The sequence below is a fragment of the Cyprinodon variegatus genome, unplaced genomic scaffold (genome assembly GCF_000732505.1).
Source record: "Cyprinodon variegatus isolate N-32 unplaced genomic scaffold, C_variegatus-1.0 Scaffold171, whole genome shotgun sequence".
In the NCBI taxonomy this organism is placed as follows: domain Eukaryota; kingdom Metazoa; phylum Chordata; class Actinopteri; order Cyprinodontiformes; family Cyprinodontidae; genus Cyprinodon; species Cyprinodon variegatus.
Window position 1 is genome coordinate 466,119 of NW_015150624.1, and position 19,134 is coordinate 485,252.

Consider the following 19,134-nt stretch of genomic DNA (forward strand, 5'->3'; position numbering starts at 1 on the left):
AGGGAGCCTGGAACAAGTCAGCTGTAGGGTTGGTAGGAAATACAGTCAAGACTTGAAAATTGATGCTCACAGAGCTTGAACTGGTCTGCAAAAAAAATAAATAAAAAAAGAGATTGAAAATGTGAAGTTTTTTAAAAGGCAAAGAGGCTCAAGAAATATTTCTAAAAACCTGAACTGAAATTGCAGTAAAAGATCAATTAGCAAGGTTTTGTCAGCAGGGCTCCGACTTAGGGCTGCAACTAATGATTATTTTGCAAATCAAATAATCTGTTGATTATTTTTTCAATTAATCGATTAAAGACCAAATAACAAAAGGTTCCTATAAGAAGATTTTTTAACCAGTTGAAACTCAAATTTTTCTACTTGAGGAGTTCTGGATAGAGCAGACTGACAGTCGAAACACATTTTTATCTTAAATGCAAATGTTTACACATTTTTTTTATAATCTCTGTATCATTACTGCTCTAAGTGAGTCGATCTGTCAGGTAATCCATGTTTTAGAGTCTCTATACTCCAGTTAACGATTATTCGATTACTAAATTAGTTTACGATTATTTTAACAATCGATTAGTCATGATTAATCTGATTGTTTCAGTCCTACTCTGAATACAAATGCAGACCACACTTCTGCTATTGTTTTTAATCTGGTAAAATAACAACAGCAAAATCTGTCTCATTTCTCTTTCTCAAAACTATGCACTACTGTTGTTCCTCTATAACATCAAGTCCAAACAATATACTCTGAAGTTTATCGTTGTAATATGTCAGAATGTAAAAAAGTTTAAAGAGCATGAATACTTCTGCAAGGCACTGTAACTTGACTCTCCTTTTGAAAAACGTAAAATAGAATAAACACTAAAAAGTACATTCAGAATGGCTGATATGATACAAAAAGAAATGAAGCTGCTGATAGCCTTTACAAGTACATAACCTACATGCATGTCCTGATCAGACAGCTGTCAGAATTTTCACATAAAAAAAAAAATTCACACAGATTAATCCTTCTTGCCTAAGTCACTAAAGCTTTATAATAGCAAATTAAACAGACAGAGAGAGGCAAACATTTGTTCTTAGCTAATTCTCCGCACAGTGCTTTGTCACCATAATCACTTTAGAACACTAGCTTGACATTATTCTTGTTGTGTACATAATGTTACTTTCTGCAAGCAGCAGCCCTGTTATTTTTACTCCTGCCTTATCTAAAATGAAATTATTCAAATAAAAAAAAAAAAACTGGTAACAGCAAAAACACAATTCTATTAGTGTATCAATATAGTCGAACTAGACAACAACTATCATGCCACATAGTTTTTATGTGTTTGGATACAGTTTACACTCCCAATTAATTTGATTGTCTCTAAACTAAACGTCATAGAGAGAGGCACCAGACTGTAATGAAGGACATTAAAACTTCGGGAGTACACAAATAAATATGTCTCTCTATATATAGTTATATAAATATAAACTCTAGGATATTCCAGAAACTACCGAGTTGGACAGTGATTGATTCGATGCAAGCAAATATATAAAACCAGCAGGGCTTTGCTGTTGTCCAGAATCAGCTTTATCCTCCCAAATGGCAGGAGAAGCCAACCATACAGTACTCTATCTTAGTCCCTAAAAGCATCTCTATCAGTATATAAAATGCGCATAAAAGAGAGAAGGCACAGAAACACAAACCCACCGCAGAGAGAGGTGGATGGAGAGCAGCAGCTTTTCTTTTTTCATAGGAGGGGATGAATGAAGCTGCAGCTCTGCAGATGAGTTGCTTGCAACTTGCGGGTCCAGTCTACAAAGTCTGTGTATGTTGCCATCTCATTTTAAGTCAGCTTGTGAGGCCTTTCCTTTGGTCCAACCAGTTTTTTGGTGGTTTTTTTTGTATCTATTTCTCGTCCTATAGTTTTCATTGCCAGTGTTAAGCGTCACTTTCTGCCGATAACCCAACAAAAAGGGGTTTAACAGTCCTGAATGCACATCAGTAAACAAATCAGGCTTTGTGTTTGTGATCCACAGCATAACTACCCTTAATACAATAGATCAGTGCTGCTTACCATCATTTTGTCTGTCAGATCAAAATGAAGAAGGAAGCCACTTTATGCTACGAGTGAAATTATTTCTCAATCAACATCTTTTATTTCATCACTCCTGACTTTTCCTGTGTGGTTGCATTTGCGGTCTTTGTCAGGATAGGCCCAGTCTTCTCACCAGACGGCTTGACCAAAATGTTATTTCGCATCACAGCTTCCTTTAGACTTTTCTCTTCTTTAGCAGGGGCTCTGTCCTTGCTGGAGCTACGTTGTTGGACAGGCGTCGCTTTAACAGCACTATGAGCTTTACCCTGGATCAGTCGGGGGTCCTCCCCTATGTTGACGGTTAGGTTGGTGTAGAGCGGCTCCAGCTCTTTGGAAAGCAGCTCGTAAGTCAACGAGTTGATGCCGTCAGAGTGCCAGTTGAGTCTTGTCTTTTTCAGGAGGTCGAATCTAGAATGACACACAGCACAATGTGTTTTTGTACTCGGTGGTTTTGAAATCTAGTCTTGTCAAGTTTTGCTGACATTTATATTCAAAGCTTTCTTTGGCAGGACTTCCTCTATGTTTTGGTGTTCAGAATCCAATACTCCATAGGTTTTCTTTTTTTGGTTTAGTAAAGTCATTTGAAGTTTGTTTTCTGGTTTTGAAAATGTGCATAAGTATCCCTTTAGCACTTTGAGAAGCCAAATTTTCTCTTCTCAGTCCACATTATGCATTATCTTCTGATCTATTTTCCAAACCATATCATTCTGAAGATTCCCAGTTCTGAAAGTTGACTGGCAGAGTTTTCAGTACAAATTAGTAGTGCAATTTTGAAGCTGTTTCAAAATCGTTTTTTTTCAACACACATTTCTTTCTTTCTTTTGGGACTTCAAGGTATAGTGGAGGATGTTCTTTTTCCTGGTGCATCATCAAAATAAGTGGTCCTCCTAATTGTCAATCATTCTGGTGATATGTTTATGTAAGGCCGTCCTATATGCCCGTCCCCAGTTTCACTTACCCCAGTTTCACTTACTTTCTTTTGGAAAGTAAGGTTGTATGAGCGATGCATGCAGCCACTTTTAAACAGAGCGTGCACGAGGAGAAATTGGCTCGTGCATGCTCCCGCGTGCATTTAATAGGCTTTCCCTCTCAGGAACGGATACAGGGCTGTGCATGTGCATTTCTCTTTTCAAGATGAGAGGGCAGGCTTTTCCAAAAATTCGCGAAAATCCTCCACTATACCTTTAAGTGCCGCAATTGTGGCTAAACACAACTGATTTCGACCCACTGGACAAACAAAAATTTTTAGTTTTGAGCTATTAGTGAAAATAATCACCACATCTACCCGCTAATCTCAATAAATTAGAATAGTATGAAAAGTTGAGATATTTTGGTAACTAAGATTAGTAACTGAAAACATTTTATTATATATATTTATTACATGTTGTTCTGTTTATCTCTGTTGATTTATTTATTTATTTATTTTTTTGGTTTACAGCTAATAAAAAAAAACTCACTAATCAGGGTTTTAGAACATATGGATTTAAATTTAAAGATTTTTTTCAAATGTATGCATAAATGTCAGCCTACTGCAAAATATTTCCACATTAAGTACTGTCCATACAACCAATATTTGATGAGGACTGCATTGAGATATTTAGCCTGGAGCTGGTTGCAAGAAGCTTGTGTTGCTTGAAAATGCAGTACTGCATATAAATACTTGCAAGTGGTATTTAGGTCAGGCCATCTTCCTCTTGTACAGCTCCATGAACCATGATGTTTAAAACAGGTATAGGATCTTATGCCTATAGTCTCCACTGTTTGTAGCAAGATTGAGGTTAAAAAAATAAATAGAAATATACTTAAACTGCATTACTTATTCATTTTTTAGGAAATATCCTAACCCTAGTGGAAGATACCTTTGAACATTAGACCTAATGTGTATCAGTTATAGCTGCATTTTTGTTTTTTAAGTACCTGCGTGGATTTTGCTCATTGCCTTTGTCTCCTTTATGCTTGATCATCTTATAATGGCCGATAGCCACTGGAGGGCGCACAATCTTCATACCGGACAACCGCACTCTGTGTTGGCAGAAAATAACGAGAGTCAACAAGAGACAACAAATCCAGGTGTTAAATTTAAGGTTAAATATCTACTAATAACTCACTGCTCTTCACTATGGGACAATTAAGAAAACAAACACAAAAAAAAACCCCAGTAAAATGATAGCTAAACCCATTTTCCTTCTCTTGCTTGCATACAGTATAACATGCTTTATTTATTTGGGTTTTCTGTTTTGCATTTGGTGCTTGTTAAAATGCACTAAGAATCATAAAGGAAGCCAGAGAGTGGAGTGGTGGGGTTCCAATGAAAGAAACGGGGTCTAAATATTTCTTCTAAACTCTAAAGAACCTCAATTCTAACAAATATACTCCATGCAAACATACTCACTGAGCTCATTCCAAGTGACATATAAAGAAAAGCGGCAGCAATGGAAAGAAATGAAGGTGAAAGATGACAGAGCACACAAATAAAAGGGCAGTAATGAAACTGTAAAAAAAAAAAACAATGAATAGAGCAAAGCAAAATGAAAACGTAAGAGAGGTGGAAATGTTTGTGAATGTATTCTTTAGTCTTATCTCTCACCCACAACGCTCATGACAACATGCTCTATTTGCCTCTATCATCTGCTTCACCTGGCAGCGATGTCATCATCTTCTCCCCCCCAGCCCCAGTATTGGTTGGGGAAACCATTTATCTTCATATACTGATCTGGTGTTACTGCAGACACGCCACCGAAATACTGAGGGTATGGCAGCCTGAAAGAGCCACATCCCACTCAGCCAGGGCAATATGTTTCAAATGAATTCAACACGTGTATTAATCCAGGGTTCTCTTTTACCTGTATCTGAACTTGTCCATGGCCACAGACAGGTGTGTGGGAAACTGTTTGTGACAGGTGTAGGTGTTGTGGTCGTTCTCAGGCAACAAGTCGACATCATGAAGGAAAATGCAGCTCCAGTCTTCATCTTTAAGAGCTTCTCGCACGCCGACGTTAAGCAGCTTTGCTCGGTTGAAAGTGCCGTTTCCCCACTGAAGCCAGAAAAAGATTTCATGAAAAATCTTTTAATCTAAAAAGATACATTATAACAATACTACCAACAATAACAATAAAAGAGTGTTAACAATGCTTATATAACTACAACCACCCACACACTTTGTATAAAGCTGTCTGCAGTGCAGTCCAGAGTTATGGGAACCTTTCAAAACTAGTTCTAAAAAAAGAGTAAAAATTGTTGTTTTTTTTTCCTAACTATTCAATTTTCTTTTTTTTTTTTTTTTTTTTTTTTACCAGCATTTCTAGGAATCTCTGTCTTACTATGCTGCTAAAATATCCAATACAGTAAAGATGCTTTTCTCTGCTCTTTACAAATGCAAAGATGAAATAGCATGATATCCAAGTCAAAGGGATGGTAAAATGACTTGTCCAGAGCCAGAGCAATATTTAAACAGCTAAGGAAAAGAATTAAGAAAAATATCAACAATAAATCCATTTTGAATTTCCCTAAGGGTGCAGAATATATGAGCTCTCCACACTCTCTCATATATATATGATATATATGACTCTAATGATGGCAGCCTTGCTCCTGTCAGTGACCCCCTATAATGTAGCTTGCCATCACCAGTGTGTTGATGTTTGTGTGAAAAGGTGAATGACAGAATGCAGTGTAAAGCTCTTTGGAGTCCCTTCACTTGAAAAGGTGCTTCTTAAAGGTTTAGTGGAGGATTCTCGCTCATTTTTGAAAAGACCCTCTCCCCTTTAAGAACAAAATGCACATGCACAACCCTGTACCCGTTCCCAAGATGGAATGCCTATTTGCATCACTCATACTGTCATGATCTGCCCTGTTTGCTCCTCCTTAATTAGTAATTCCTTTCACCTGTCGTTTTCCCTCCCTGCCTCAGTTATAATTTATTCCTCTCACCTGTTTCCTCTTGGTTATATTCAGTTCAGCCTGAGCATTCAGGGCCAGATCATTATTTGTTTTCTGTCAGTCTGTCTGTTCAGTTTTATTTCATGGTTCATGTCCTGGATCCTGGCGGCCAGTGGAAAGAGGTTTTTTTGTTTGTCTCGTCTCCTGATCTTCCACTGTTCCTCCCCCACGGAGTCCTCTGGGTTTTTGGCTCTATATGTGGGGAGGTTCAGTTTTTATCTCAGTAAGCCTGGCTCCAGGGAGGAGACCAGTTTAAGGTCCTGCATCAAGTTCTGGTTCCACGTCCTGTCTCGGCTACCCTCTTCCACTGAGCCTGCTCAGCTGCACCAGATCCTGTCTGCTCCTGTGCGTGTCCACCTGGTCACGCTTTCGGACTCTGTCAGACTCTGAACCCTCCTGGGAGTTCTACGATGCCTGGAAGTCTGGATCCTGTCACCTGTTCTGTTCCTACCTGATCTGGATCCTGTTCCTGTCTGTACCTGTCTGTTCTGGATCCCTGACCAGGATCGGCTTCCAGCATGTCCTCGGGGACTGCAGCACTTGGGGGACATTCTTGGACTGGACTGTTAAACCAGAATGTCTGAGATTGGGCGGTGCCCCGCCCCCGTCCTGCAGTGCCACAGCTCCACTTGTTTTTGTTTTACTTAATAAACATTTTGAACTTTCCTACTGGCTGTCTCTCCTTGAATACTGGGTCCATCTGTCCTCGGTTCATGACACATACAAGCTTACTTTCCAAAAGATTTGCAATTTTGCCACTATGTCAGTCTCATCACCAGTAAGTGACAACGGGGACGAGCACGTAGGAAGGCCGTATGTAAACATATCACCAGAATGATTGACAATTAGGAGGACCACTTTTTTTGATGATCAATCCAGAAAAAAGGACATTCTCTACTATACCTTTAAGCAAAGGCCATTTACAACATTACACATTTAACTATGTTATAATTCTATTCTTTCATCAAACCCATGCCCAAATAAAAATATAGCTTGATTGATGCATGTCTGAGTAATCCTTGGGAAATGTCTCCCTCCCTATCCTGAGAAATGAGTTACCATCCTCGTAGTAGAGCAGTGATTTACCAACCCCTCCAGGAAGCTCCTATGTTAACTGTGTTACACCACCCCAGTAAACCAAACACCCACTTCAGATCAGCAAGTAGGGATGTAAGGATTAGTGATCATTTGTCTTTAAAGTATAAAACGCATCTCTTTTAGCACCTAATCTGCACAGTGATAAGAACTGTTCTTTCTTTAGATGTCTAAGCTACAAAATGTGTTTTTCAATAACAAATAATTTTCAACTTTGTTAAGCAGAGCCTCATCCCCAGAGGTGGTGTGTTACCGCGCTGCAGCATCTCTAGGATGACAAATAAATGTGTGGCACTGGGGTGTAAGAGGAGGCATTAAAGTGAAGTGTCTTTCTCCAGCTTGATAAAGTAGCACCAGAAAACACCCAATTTTTTTTATAACAAATGAATACTCCATAGTACCAAAGTAGGGCTGCAACTAATGATCATTTTGTAAATCCGTTATTCTGTTGATTCTTTTTTTGATTAATTGATTAATAATCGAATAGCAAAAGGTTCCTTAAAGAAGATTTTATAGAGAATTTAAACCAGGTCAAGCCAGTTCTGGATAGAGCATTTTAACAGATATATATTTTTTATTTTGAATGCAAAAGGTTGAAATATTTTTTACAGTTTTGGTTTTATTACTGCTCTTTGTGGGTTGCTCTTATAATTACTACCCGTCTTTAGAGTCTCTATCCTCCAGTTAACAATTAATTGATTATAAATTAGGTTGTGATTAATTCAATGATAGTCGATCAATAATGATTAATCCGATTAACAGTTTCAGTCATATACCGAAGGCAGTATTTTATCATATACATCCCTATGGTTGAAATAAGAGAGCTTAACAAATGTATAATATAAAACAGTTAAGGAACGGTATGAAAGCACGACACCTGACCTGTTGAACAATGTAGATGCTGTAGTGTATCTGCTGTCTTTGCAGGAAAGGGTGCAGGTGGTACAGCAAGGAGCGGAGGTGGCTTAGTCGGTTTCGAAACGGTACCACTATTGCTGTGTGGTGACGCGGTTCACAGTCTGGAGGCCGATAACGTCCGCCGGGTAACACTAAAGGGTTCCTCTGTCGGATCTCCTCCAAAGACAGGGGAGAGGAAAGATGGACAGATACTGGGCCAACTGAAAGACAGGAGAGGAAAAAAATAGAAACAACATCTTTAAATGTTTAACTATTAATTAAGCTAAACTGAATAAATTCAACACTCCTCTCTCACCCAGCAGGGGGGAGATAATGGGGCAGTCTCTCAACGGTTGTCCTGAAGCTGGAGGCCCAGCGCCAGAGTTCCGAGGTGGGGGAGGCGGTACTCCGAGGTGACTGAGGTTGGTGTAGACGTCATGAGGTCGAGAGTAATCAAACTCTGGCTCTGTGGTGTGCACCAGGACAGAAACCAGACCTCTGAAGCCCCCAAGGGAGAAATAGAGCACAAAGGCAAACTGAAAGCCTATCAGCAAGGCTAATGTGCACGGGGAATCCAGAGACCGCCCAAAGCAAGCCATGATGGAGAAGACTTTGCAAAAATAATTCCAGGTTGAGGAGGTAGATGGAAAGGGGAGAGGAGAGACTGAGGGAAAAGGAATAAAAAGCAGCTGGATACACAGGGTGGATGGGATGGTATGAGATGAGCGAGGAGAGAAAAGATAGCAAGGGAAGATGGAACTCCAGATTTCAGATTTCAGTGCCTCCGTACAGGAAGCAGGCATCGATCAGATGGAATGGGTAGAAGTAAAGGTGAAGCTCCGCCAGCTCTGGCATCAACTTCTGACCATAAATAACACTGCAAGAAAATAGAAAATAGGTAATTAGCCAAATGTATATTTCTTTACTGTAATTATATTTAAATCTCTCAATGTAATTTGCACATTGTTAGTCTACTTAATTTCATGTCATAAAATCTGCCAGAAATGTAAATTTTACAAAAAAAGTTAAAATTTTCTCACCAAACAAGAAATTCCCCCAAAACAGACAGTTGTAGAATTTTACAGAATCTCACAAAAGTGAGTATATTTGCCTAACTATTTGGTCATATCTTTTTATGAGTCAAAGCTGAAGATATGACAGTTTAATATATAATATATAACAATTGAACTTTATTGATGTCACATTGGATAAATTTACCTCTTCATTTAACCCATCCCCTTAGGGAGCAGTGGGCTGCTATTGTGGGGCATCGGGGGAGCAATCAGGGGTTAAAGGTCTTGCTTAGATAGCCACAGTGGCAGTCTATGGGAGTGGGATTTGAATTCCCAACCTCAGGATTCCAAGTTCTATGCCCTAACCACAAGGCCGCCACTCGCCCCAGGGAAGGCAGTGGCCTACATGTTAGTGCATAGAGCTTGGAATCATGAGGTTCTGAATTCGAGGCCCACAGGTTGCCACTTAGGGTCCTTGAGCCAGACCCTTAACCCCAGACTGCTCCTGTGGCGCCGCACATTAGCTGGCAGCCTCATACAATGAAAAGTATAAACAGTGGACAGCTCCATAACCATATAAATTTATCTTCTTTCAAAACAACTCAACGGAAAATCATTAACATCAGGAACAAATGTAAATACAATCCTAGATTAAAATGTCCAAAATGTGCACAATTAGCCAGTTTCCTTCTGTGTTAACACAAGGAGCAGATGTGTAAAATTTTTTATTAAGACACTCATACTGTATACTGGTTATTGGGAGTTCAACATGGCAAAGAACTCTCTGAGGATCTGAAAAGAGAATTGCTGCTTTGTGTACAGTATATAAAGGTGGCCTCAGCTACAAAAAAACCCTTTAACCAAGTTGTAGTTCAGTGGCCAGGAGCATACAGCAGTTTCTCTCAGAAAAAGCCTCTCCATAGTCAGCCAAAGATGTTGAGTGCACATGCTATGCATCATAAGCCCCTTTCACACATACAACCTTACAATTATTTAGTGGGTAAAACTTAACCAGCAATTTATTGGGTAAAGACCTAGCATCATATCCGGTAATGTATTACCCTCTACTTACTCTAGTGTGAATGAAGGTGTTACATTACTGGGTAAGGCTCACATTTGCATGAAACCTTTGTAGTAACGTGGTGCCTAGCGGTCCTGACTTCCTACAAGCTGTTAACCTCTTCAACAACAACATCACTGACAAGCCGGCTGGAAACATTTTATCAAACATGGATGTATTTTCATAATGATTAGAAACCTGGAAATAAAATAAATCCTCTCTGTCAGTGCAGACAGTGAAATAAAATGCGAGCTGTCAAGAACTGTCGGGAACTCACTTATATATGACAAGATAACCGCTGGTATCTGGACCGTAGAGTAAGCCGGGAAATAAATCAAGCAATTAATAAACTTAAAGGTCAATGGAAGAAGTACTGTAAATTTGAGTAAAGATGTGTAATGATACTGGTAGTGAGATTAAAAGGAGAAATAGTTCCTCCACTGAGTGGCAGCTGATGAAACTCTACTCTAGAGTTGGGTAGAGTACCCAAAAATTGTACTCAAGTGAGAGTCGTACTACTTTATGTGTTTTCTCAAGGAGGAGAAAGTGAGGGAAAAGTAACAATTCAAAAAATTGCTTAAGAGTAAAAATTAAGTATATAAAAATTTTAATATTTGTATAATATGCTACTCAAGTACTTAATGTACATAATGAACTTCCTGAGGAAGCATGGCTCCTTCTGCGCTTGGAGCAAGATGCTACATATCTTTTATAAGTATGTTGAGGATCATGTGATCTCTTCTTTCATCCTCTGCTAAGTTAACAATATTAGAGCTAATAAATAAAAAAGCTCAACAAGCTAATTAAGAAGGCCAGTTTAATTATCCTAGAACCTCTGGAGTTTATTTCATAAAGAAGAATTCTTCATAAAGTGAAGAACATAATGGAGAACAGTGATTATCATCTTCAGGAAATTAAAAAAAAAACAACAACAACATAGTGTCTTCAGTCAGAGGCTATAAGGATCCGGTGACCACTACAGAAGATCCTTCCTGCTTACAGCTATCATCACCAACAACACCTGTGTTAAAAAATAACGCATGAGTTACTGCAATATTTAATTTCCCTTCGGGATTAATAAAGTATTTTTGAATTTAATTGAATTGGAATGATATCTGATTTTTAACATGATTTAATAAAGACACAAAAAAGTTAAGTTAGTAGGTGCTGTATTTATTGTGGGCAGTCTAAGGCACACCTGTGCACTAATCATAGTGTCTAATCAGCATCTTTATATGGCACACCTGTGAGGTGGGATGGGTTATATCAGTAAAGGAGAAGCGCTCCCTTTCACAGATTCAGACTAGTTTGTGAGCAATATTTGAGGGAAATGGTTATATTGTGTATGTGGAAGAAGTTTTAGATCTTTGAGTTCATCTGAAGGGGGCAAAGCCAAAAGTGTTGCATTATATTTTTTGTTGAGTGTATCTCCAGTGTTGTCCCATGAAAAGATATACGCTTTTTACAATAATGTGAGGGAGTTTATCACTTTTAAAAGATACTAAACATATGTTTAAACACAACATACATAGGAAACCCTCTCACAGGGAATCCCAAATTCATTAGTTCAAACAGAAAATAAAAAGATGTATTGCTGATAAAAGATGTATTAATGTAATAGATAAATCAATAAAAAAAAAATAAAAAAAAGACGAATGATTCAAATGATGAATGAGCAGACCACAGCGGACTTCAGTCTAAACTTTGCAAAAATGTAATCTCGAAGCAGAAAAGTCAAATTTTTTAGAATTATTTTTTGGTTAATCTATGATACAAATAAACCTGGATTTTAGAGGCTAATCGATCTAATAGATATATCTATTTGTTAATTTTTAAACCTACCGTGGCTCAGAATTGATCTGCTTTAGCTTTGTTTTTCTCCCACACAGATAAAACCATTATCTTTTCACATTTCTCTCAAATAGGAAGAACTTCTGGATCAGTGTTTAGATGTTCATTTCTGTGGTATGCTGCATTTTCTCTAACCCCCAACCAGTTACAGTAAATGGCTGTGCACACTGAGCCTACTTCTGCTACAGTTTTCCTTTACATTCACTCAATGCATTATTGGTAAGAGGAATTGTTACAAAGTCAACAAGACAATGCAAAAAACTTAACACTATCGCTATATGATTATCCAGGAATTCTGCAAGTCAACAGGTCCATCCCAATAGTGCAAATTGGTAAGACACTTAAGCCAAAGGTGTCTCAGTGGCGACCATTATTATAAGAACTATCCAAATAGTGCTGGCAGTAAAGAAGTTAGAAAGAGGAAGCAGGATACTTTCTATTGATAGTAGATTCAGCATAGGTACCGTCTAACGTTTTTATCTGAGGCATAGGAGCTATATGGTTACCCACAATACTTTGCGTGGCAGGATGTATAGGCACAGCTCACCTCACAAAGTTTAACAAAGTTTGAAGTGTACTTGACGTGTCCCGATAACTGGCAGTGCAGTATCGTCTGATACCGATACCATACTGATACCATCTGTTTGAAATTGATGTGTGTGATATATATATGAAGAACTGCATACTACTTGGATGTAAAATAATTGCCATCATGGCTTTGTCANTTCTCCCACACAGATAAAACCATTATCTTTTCACATTTCTCTCAAATAGGAAGAACTTCTGGATCAGTGTTTAGATGTTCATTTCTGTGGTATGCTGCATTTTCTCTAACCCCCAACCAGTTACAGTAAATGGCTGTGCACACTGAGCCTACTTCTGCTACAGTTTTCCTTTACATTCACTCAATGCATTATTGGTAAGAGGAATTGTTACAAAGTCAACAAGACAATGCAAAAAACTTAACACTATCGCTATATGATTATCCAGGAATTCTGCAAGTCAACAGGTCCATCCCAATAGTGCAAATTGGTAAGACACTTAAGCCAAAGGTGTCTCAGTGGCGACCATTATTATAAGAACTATCCAAATAGTGCTGGCAGTAAAGAAGTTAGAAAGAGGAAGCAGGATACTTTCTATTGATAGTAGATTCAGCATAGGTACCGTCTAACGTTTTTATCTGAGGCATAGGAGCTATATGGTTACCCACAATACTTTGCGTGGCAGGATGTATAGGCACAGCTCACCTCACAAAGTTTAACAAAGTTTGAAGTGTACTTGACGTGTCCCGATAACTGGCAGTGCAGTATCGTCTGATACCGATACCATACTGATACCATCTGTTTGAAATTGATGTGTGTGATATATATATGAAGAACTGCATACTACTTGGATGTAAAATAATTGCCATCATGGCTTTGTCAAGCTTCTGACTACCTTTGTGGAGCAGAAAAAAAGACTAATACAAAGTGGATCCAGTAGAACTTTTTATTGCCTACCTCGAATGGGTAACAATAGTTGAATTAACTTTTGGCTCTCAAAATGGTGTCGGTGCCTTATTTTTTGGTACTTGCCGATACTGATACCACCATTTTAGTGCAGTATCCGCACCCTGCCCAATACTGGTATCGGTATCGGTGCAAAAACTAGCACTAAGTGAGAGACATGTATGAATGTAGTTCTTTTCTTACATACTATAGAGTTCTTACCGTTGACTCCATGAAAGGTGAAAGAACAGGAGATAGGAGGTACAATTAACACAATTTGGATGGAGGTAAGGAGAATGCATCCTTTGTGGTTATAAATGTCTTTCATTAGTTCAAATAGCAAGCTATAAGTGAATGCATTGTTAGATAACTAAAATTAATTGGAATGTATTTTACGCATTGGACTATGTATGATTCTACTGAATTTACTTTTTTGAGAGTGCCTAAAAAGAGCATCTGCTGTGAATTTCCTTTATTTAAACAAACTGAAGAGAATTGTTTTAAAGTCAACGCATTATGATTATATCCCTAATCCTCAACTCTCTGTTCAATTATTTCTAATTAACCTGCCAGCTCCCTACGACACCCATCACTGTTTGGTTCCCAATAAAATCATGCAACTGTATTCTCTGCTTGCTTCTCTTGAGTGTGAATGTAAATATTACAATTATTTTCTTCACATTTAGAATTAGTATATAATTAAACTCTTATGAAAAAAAAAGTACAGAATTTACTCAAGTGTCTTATACAAGTCCTTCAGGAGGATGGGGTAAAGCAACTTTTTGTGCAGGTTTTCTCTGTTATCTGGTCCTTGTGGCAGATGCTTACTTCTCTGTTGGCAGCAGAACCTACAAACCTTTCCAACTGTAGAATCTGGATCAACTGTCCAGACATGGTTCCAAGTAGCTGGCTTATACCAGACAGATTCAAAAACCCTCTGATGCCCTCAAAATACAAAGAAGACAGTTCACTTGGCCAAGTACAATCAAATGTTTGTCCAAGGTTCATTAAATTAGGTCCTGGTCATAAAATGAGTCAAAATGTAAGATCTTTGATTAAACGCTTATGACAGCGCACAGAGAGGCATTAAGGCATGTTTCAACAATGACATGAAGCACAGAGGAGGATTAGAGATATTTAGGGTTTTTTTTTAAATCACCTTGACAGGAATTGGCAGAGAGGTGCGGAAAATAGTTCTTAAGAACTGTGGAACCTGTAAAGCTGCCAGGGCCCAGAGCTGACTTCTTTTCACACATTTTTTTTTTTTATGTTTTTTTTTTTTTTTTTTTTTTAAGAAAGGGACAACAACACAAGTCATACATACACAGTTTTAAATCTGCTACCCCTTCACCTTTCCAGACTATTGGGGATGTTTCCAAAGGGTAATTCTATGATTTCAACCACTGGATTAGCTTCAAGATGCAGTTGGTTGCAATAACTTTGTTAGAAATATTGTCACTTTAAAGTCACTTTAACTGGCATGACAGGTGATTTCAGTTTTCACTCTAGCTTCAGCAATGGCTGCATTATCTCTAGTAAGAAGTTTTTTTCAGATATAGCGTATCCCAAAAAGTGCAGAAGTATATGAAGCAGTTTTATTGTTTCCTCCGCCAAGTAGGTTATGTTTTTAGTTGAGTTTGTGTGTGGGGGTCTTTGTTTTTCTGTCTGTCCATCTGTGTTTAGGATAACTTCAAAGTTATGAACAGATTTTGATAATTATAAAAACTTAATCAAATGAACACTTGAATTTATATCTTATAACGATTCTTTACAGACTTATCTGTAATAATTATTTATAAAATATTAGTTTAATTTTTTAATTGAACAATTAAAATAAAACATTGTGTAAATATTTTTCATTATTGTATGGACATCACAAATTTTATGTTTTAAAGACACGACTGAGTTCATCTTTCTACCACCTGGTGTTTCTGTTCATCCCTGTCACCAGTGAGGTGTTTACCTTTCCAACAAACGTATGATGTGCTCACATGTTTTACAATGAACTGTTGCAAAACTGCCTGGAGACAAGAATGAATTCCCCAAAAGCTCTGTTGGATAAAGATTTTAGGCATGTTTCTCTCTTATTCAGAATAGATTGCTTCCTCCACTTCTCCTTCATTTCACATTCCATCTCTTGCCATCCCCAAACAGAATCTTAATTTTCCTTTAGATGAACTTAAAACGCTGATTTTTGACTTCAGGAGCAGGTCTTCTGACATCATCCTTTGTACTTGTGAAGTTTTTTTTAATTAGTTGGTATTAAGAGCTGAGAACCTATGTTGATCTTAACCCTTACAGACCCAGATTTAAGTTTTTGTGTTTTAGTACTTGGTTTTATATGTTTCTCAGACATTCCTGCCACATTAGGAATTAGCATAATTCTGTAATATTTGTATGTTTTATCTAATGTTGTAGTTTCCAAATTCTTTTGCTTTGGTGATTACCAACACATTAAGTCTAAAGTTCTGAAAGGCAAACAAAACGACTTCACTCCTTTTCCAGCCTTTAAGATTGTCTTTTTGTTCTCAACAGCATCTAGGAAAGAAGTCAGTAATCCATGAGTCCATAAAAAATCAAAGTTGCAACTTATACCAAAAATAAATTGTTACAAAATTAAATCATGGAGGCAACTTCTGGTCAAACGTAATTGAAGTCATATTAAATGGATGATTTTGAAAAAAAAAAAAGAACATCTGTGTTCTGAACATCAATTATAATTTCATTACATCCTTTGTAATTTCATTCAGTTAATTAATCGTGCACTCAATCTATCCCTTATTATCTTCACCAAGGAGGTTATGCTTGTATTACTATTGGTTTATCCGTTTTCAAAATAACTAAAAAAAGTCCGGAACGTTTTTCCTGATATTTCCAGAGAAGCTGCATATTATCACTGGCAACAATGATTACATTTTGGTGATGATCCGGATCACCATCCTGATTTATTGAAAGATTCTATGAATACAGGTATTAACTTCAATCAGGGGAAAATAAGCTACTTGTTGGAGGTCTACCCTAAATGAGTGCTTTTCTAGTTATTTATTGATTTCTTTAAACATTCTGACCAAGGCTTCAATGACTATAATGATAATTTCTTAAAATGAATTAAAAAATGAATAAATCAAATTTTTGTCTTATTTTAAAGCTTTTGAATTAGTTTAGTCTAATTCTACAACTGTTAAACTGCTGAATCTTTTAATACTATTCTTATAATCAACTCAGGTCTGACTGTTCAGGACAATGGACAGTTCAGCCTGTAGCTCATGTTCAAAGTAATGTGCAGTATTGCTAATGTTCACTGTGTGTTGTAGACCCAAATTTACTCTGCATATCTCCACCCTGCTTATTTACACCGTGTCAACTCGAATTCAGAGTGAAACTCAGGAGGGGCAAAAAATGTATTCTATGGAATTTAAAACAGTTAAAACTGGTTCATTTTCTGTTTCTTGGATTCGGGTATTTACACTAGTTATTTTTTTGCTTCAATGTTTATGAACAATGATTTCAAGGAGGCTATATCTGTTGCTTATTTAGTACTTTTAATATCACATGTTTTGATTAAGTTAACATACATGCATCAGTAATTGATAGAATGTGTGCAAATACTAAAATAGTCTTCCTTTCGTGGATTGGTTTTTGAAATGATGATGTTGGGATCATTCTAATTCCTGATGGTTACAGCTTCTTCAAATGTAAAATTTCTGAGTGGAGTTTTGCCAGATGACCATTCATACACCAGCCCATCACACTGAGCTCATTGATTATAATGAGTGTGTATTTACTGTGTAGTTCACAGTTAAGTGGACGAGAGTGGAGCTGGATACAGTATAAATTGTTGGTAAGGCTTAGTAACACATATTTCTTATTTAGAAAGTAAATCTAGCATATTCTGATTAACATAGAAAGGAAATGAGAATGTGTGCAATGGATAAAACATGCAAACTGATCCAATTCCAACCTTTTTTAGAATAAGTATGTTGCAAGTGCTACCCGTAGTTTGAGAGAGGCTATAAAGGAAAGATTTCTGCCTAATTATGTAAAAGAGGAGGGAGTGGTCTTAAGGGGACAACATTTTTCTGTTGGTTGGTTAGACTGCAGAGAATCTACATGCTACTGGGCCCGCCACCGTATCAACAAACTTTATTCAAACTACAAATGTTTATGGATCTTTGTGTGATTTGTGATAGTTTGACACAAAGAAGTCTATAATTTTGAAGTATAAGTTGAAATTATGCATCCTTCTGTTAGTAATCTGAAACTTGTGTTGCTCATTTTCAATCAGATAGTTTCTGATATCTGATACTTTGTTAGACCAACATAGTCAGTCTGATTACTTTGATAAGATACTTACAACTAAATAAGGTGGAATTTCACAGAGCATACTCTACAATCATTAAGAAAAAAAAGGAAAGAAAGACAAGGGCAGCAGTAACTGTAAACATTGACAATATACAGTAATTTGGGTGGAACTGCAGAATATTTTATATAATTACTTTCACACAGGATAAATATTAATCCTGAACGCCACAAATCAAAGTTGAAAGAAGAGCGCCAGGAAAGGAGTCCTTAGCAAGAGGATTTTATTTCTCAAAGTAAAAAAGAGCAGCTAATCAAAGTTAATGGAATGGAGGAAGCTAAATGCTGTTTAGATAGAACAAAAAGACTATGGCAGAGGTTCATGTTCCAGCAAAAAGACAAAAAAACCTTTTCCTATATATCAAAGCAAATCCATGTGGTATAATAACAACGGCACTTAGCTGATTATCCTTAGTAAATAAGTAATTAACAAGCTTTCATTCCATCTCTCATTTTCGTAGGATCTAAAAAAGTTATTAAAATCTGTACTTGTCATTAACACTTAAAATGAGGACAAATTAAATCAGCAAATAGAGAAGCAACACACGTGCGACAGTGTGAAAGTAAATATGCCCAGACAAGCTTTGGCAAATGCATGTCATGTTTTTTTCTTTATTAATAAACAATCCTTTTCAGCTGTGATATTTCTGTGGCTTATGCATCTACAGCTAATTGAAGTCTGCAAATCAAATTAAAATTTTATATCAGAGCTTGTATAACCTAGTCAACTATTGATATATGTTTGCTGAAATAATATGTTTGTGAGAGATGCCCCCTCCAGCCCCCACCCCCCCCATCCAGGTGATTAACCATCGCTTGTCCTTTGCAGGCACTCGTATGTGCTTTACTTGAATCTATGTAAATAAACCATGCCAGTATGAAATATTATCAGTCAGCAACCTATTTTATTTCCCCCATACTGAAGGATGATTACCTTATAAATAACTGGTTGCACCATTAGAGGCTTCATCCATGTTTTGCAGTTCAATCGGACTCACCAGTACATTTCTGCGACATGTCAAATCCAGCCCCCGGCTTCTCCCGACAACCCGCAGGCCGCTGCCATAAAGCGCGCTACCACCCTCAGGTCTTATTCTCACAAACGCTGCGAACTCGTCCTCTCTATTGTTCCTCCATTGAGAAGAAATCACCGACTTTGCTCTTCCGAAACCTTCACAGGAGCTTTCATTTGCAAGGGCATCGCTGCACATCCGTCCACTTGACAGTGCAGGCGCGCGCCGCTCTCCTCCACCTCAACTAAACGCGTCTGATGGAGCCCAGGCGCGCCGCGGTGACGCACTGAGCGCCACATTTAAACATGGGACTGGATTATATGACTCTTCTTTGAAAATACGACTTTATTG

The 19,134-nt window shown here is 37.6% G+C and overlaps 1 protein-coding gene across 2 annotated transcripts; it reads right to left on the reverse strand.

Annotated features, from left to right (window-relative positions):
• Positions 1-452: 452 nt before the first annotated feature.
• LOC107087046 (beta-1,4-galactosyltransferase 3-like) lies at positions 453-19,101 on the reverse strand. 2 transcript variants are annotated; one of them, XM_015378386.1, is made up of 7 exons: positions 18,769-19,101; positions 8,317-8,877; positions 7,986-8,221; positions 4,916-5,106; positions 4,710-4,832; positions 3,990-4,094; positions 453-2,480 (listed from the first exon to the last, which is right to left on the reverse strand). In XM_015378386.1, the coding sequence occupies exons 2-7, from the start codon at positions 8,801-8,803 to the stop codon at positions 2,132-2,134; spliced, it is 1,491 nt and encodes a 496-aa protein (XP_015233872.1). In that variant the 5' UTR covers positions 8,804-8,877; positions 18,769-19,101; the 3' UTR covers positions 453-2,131. The 2 variants fall into 2 exon arrangements, with proteins under 2 accessions (XP_015233872.1, XP_015233873.1); XM_015378387.1 differs by lacking the exon at positions 4,710-4,832 and having other exon boundaries at positions 18,769-18,951.
• Between the last annotated feature and the right edge of the window lie 33 nt (positions 19,102-19,134).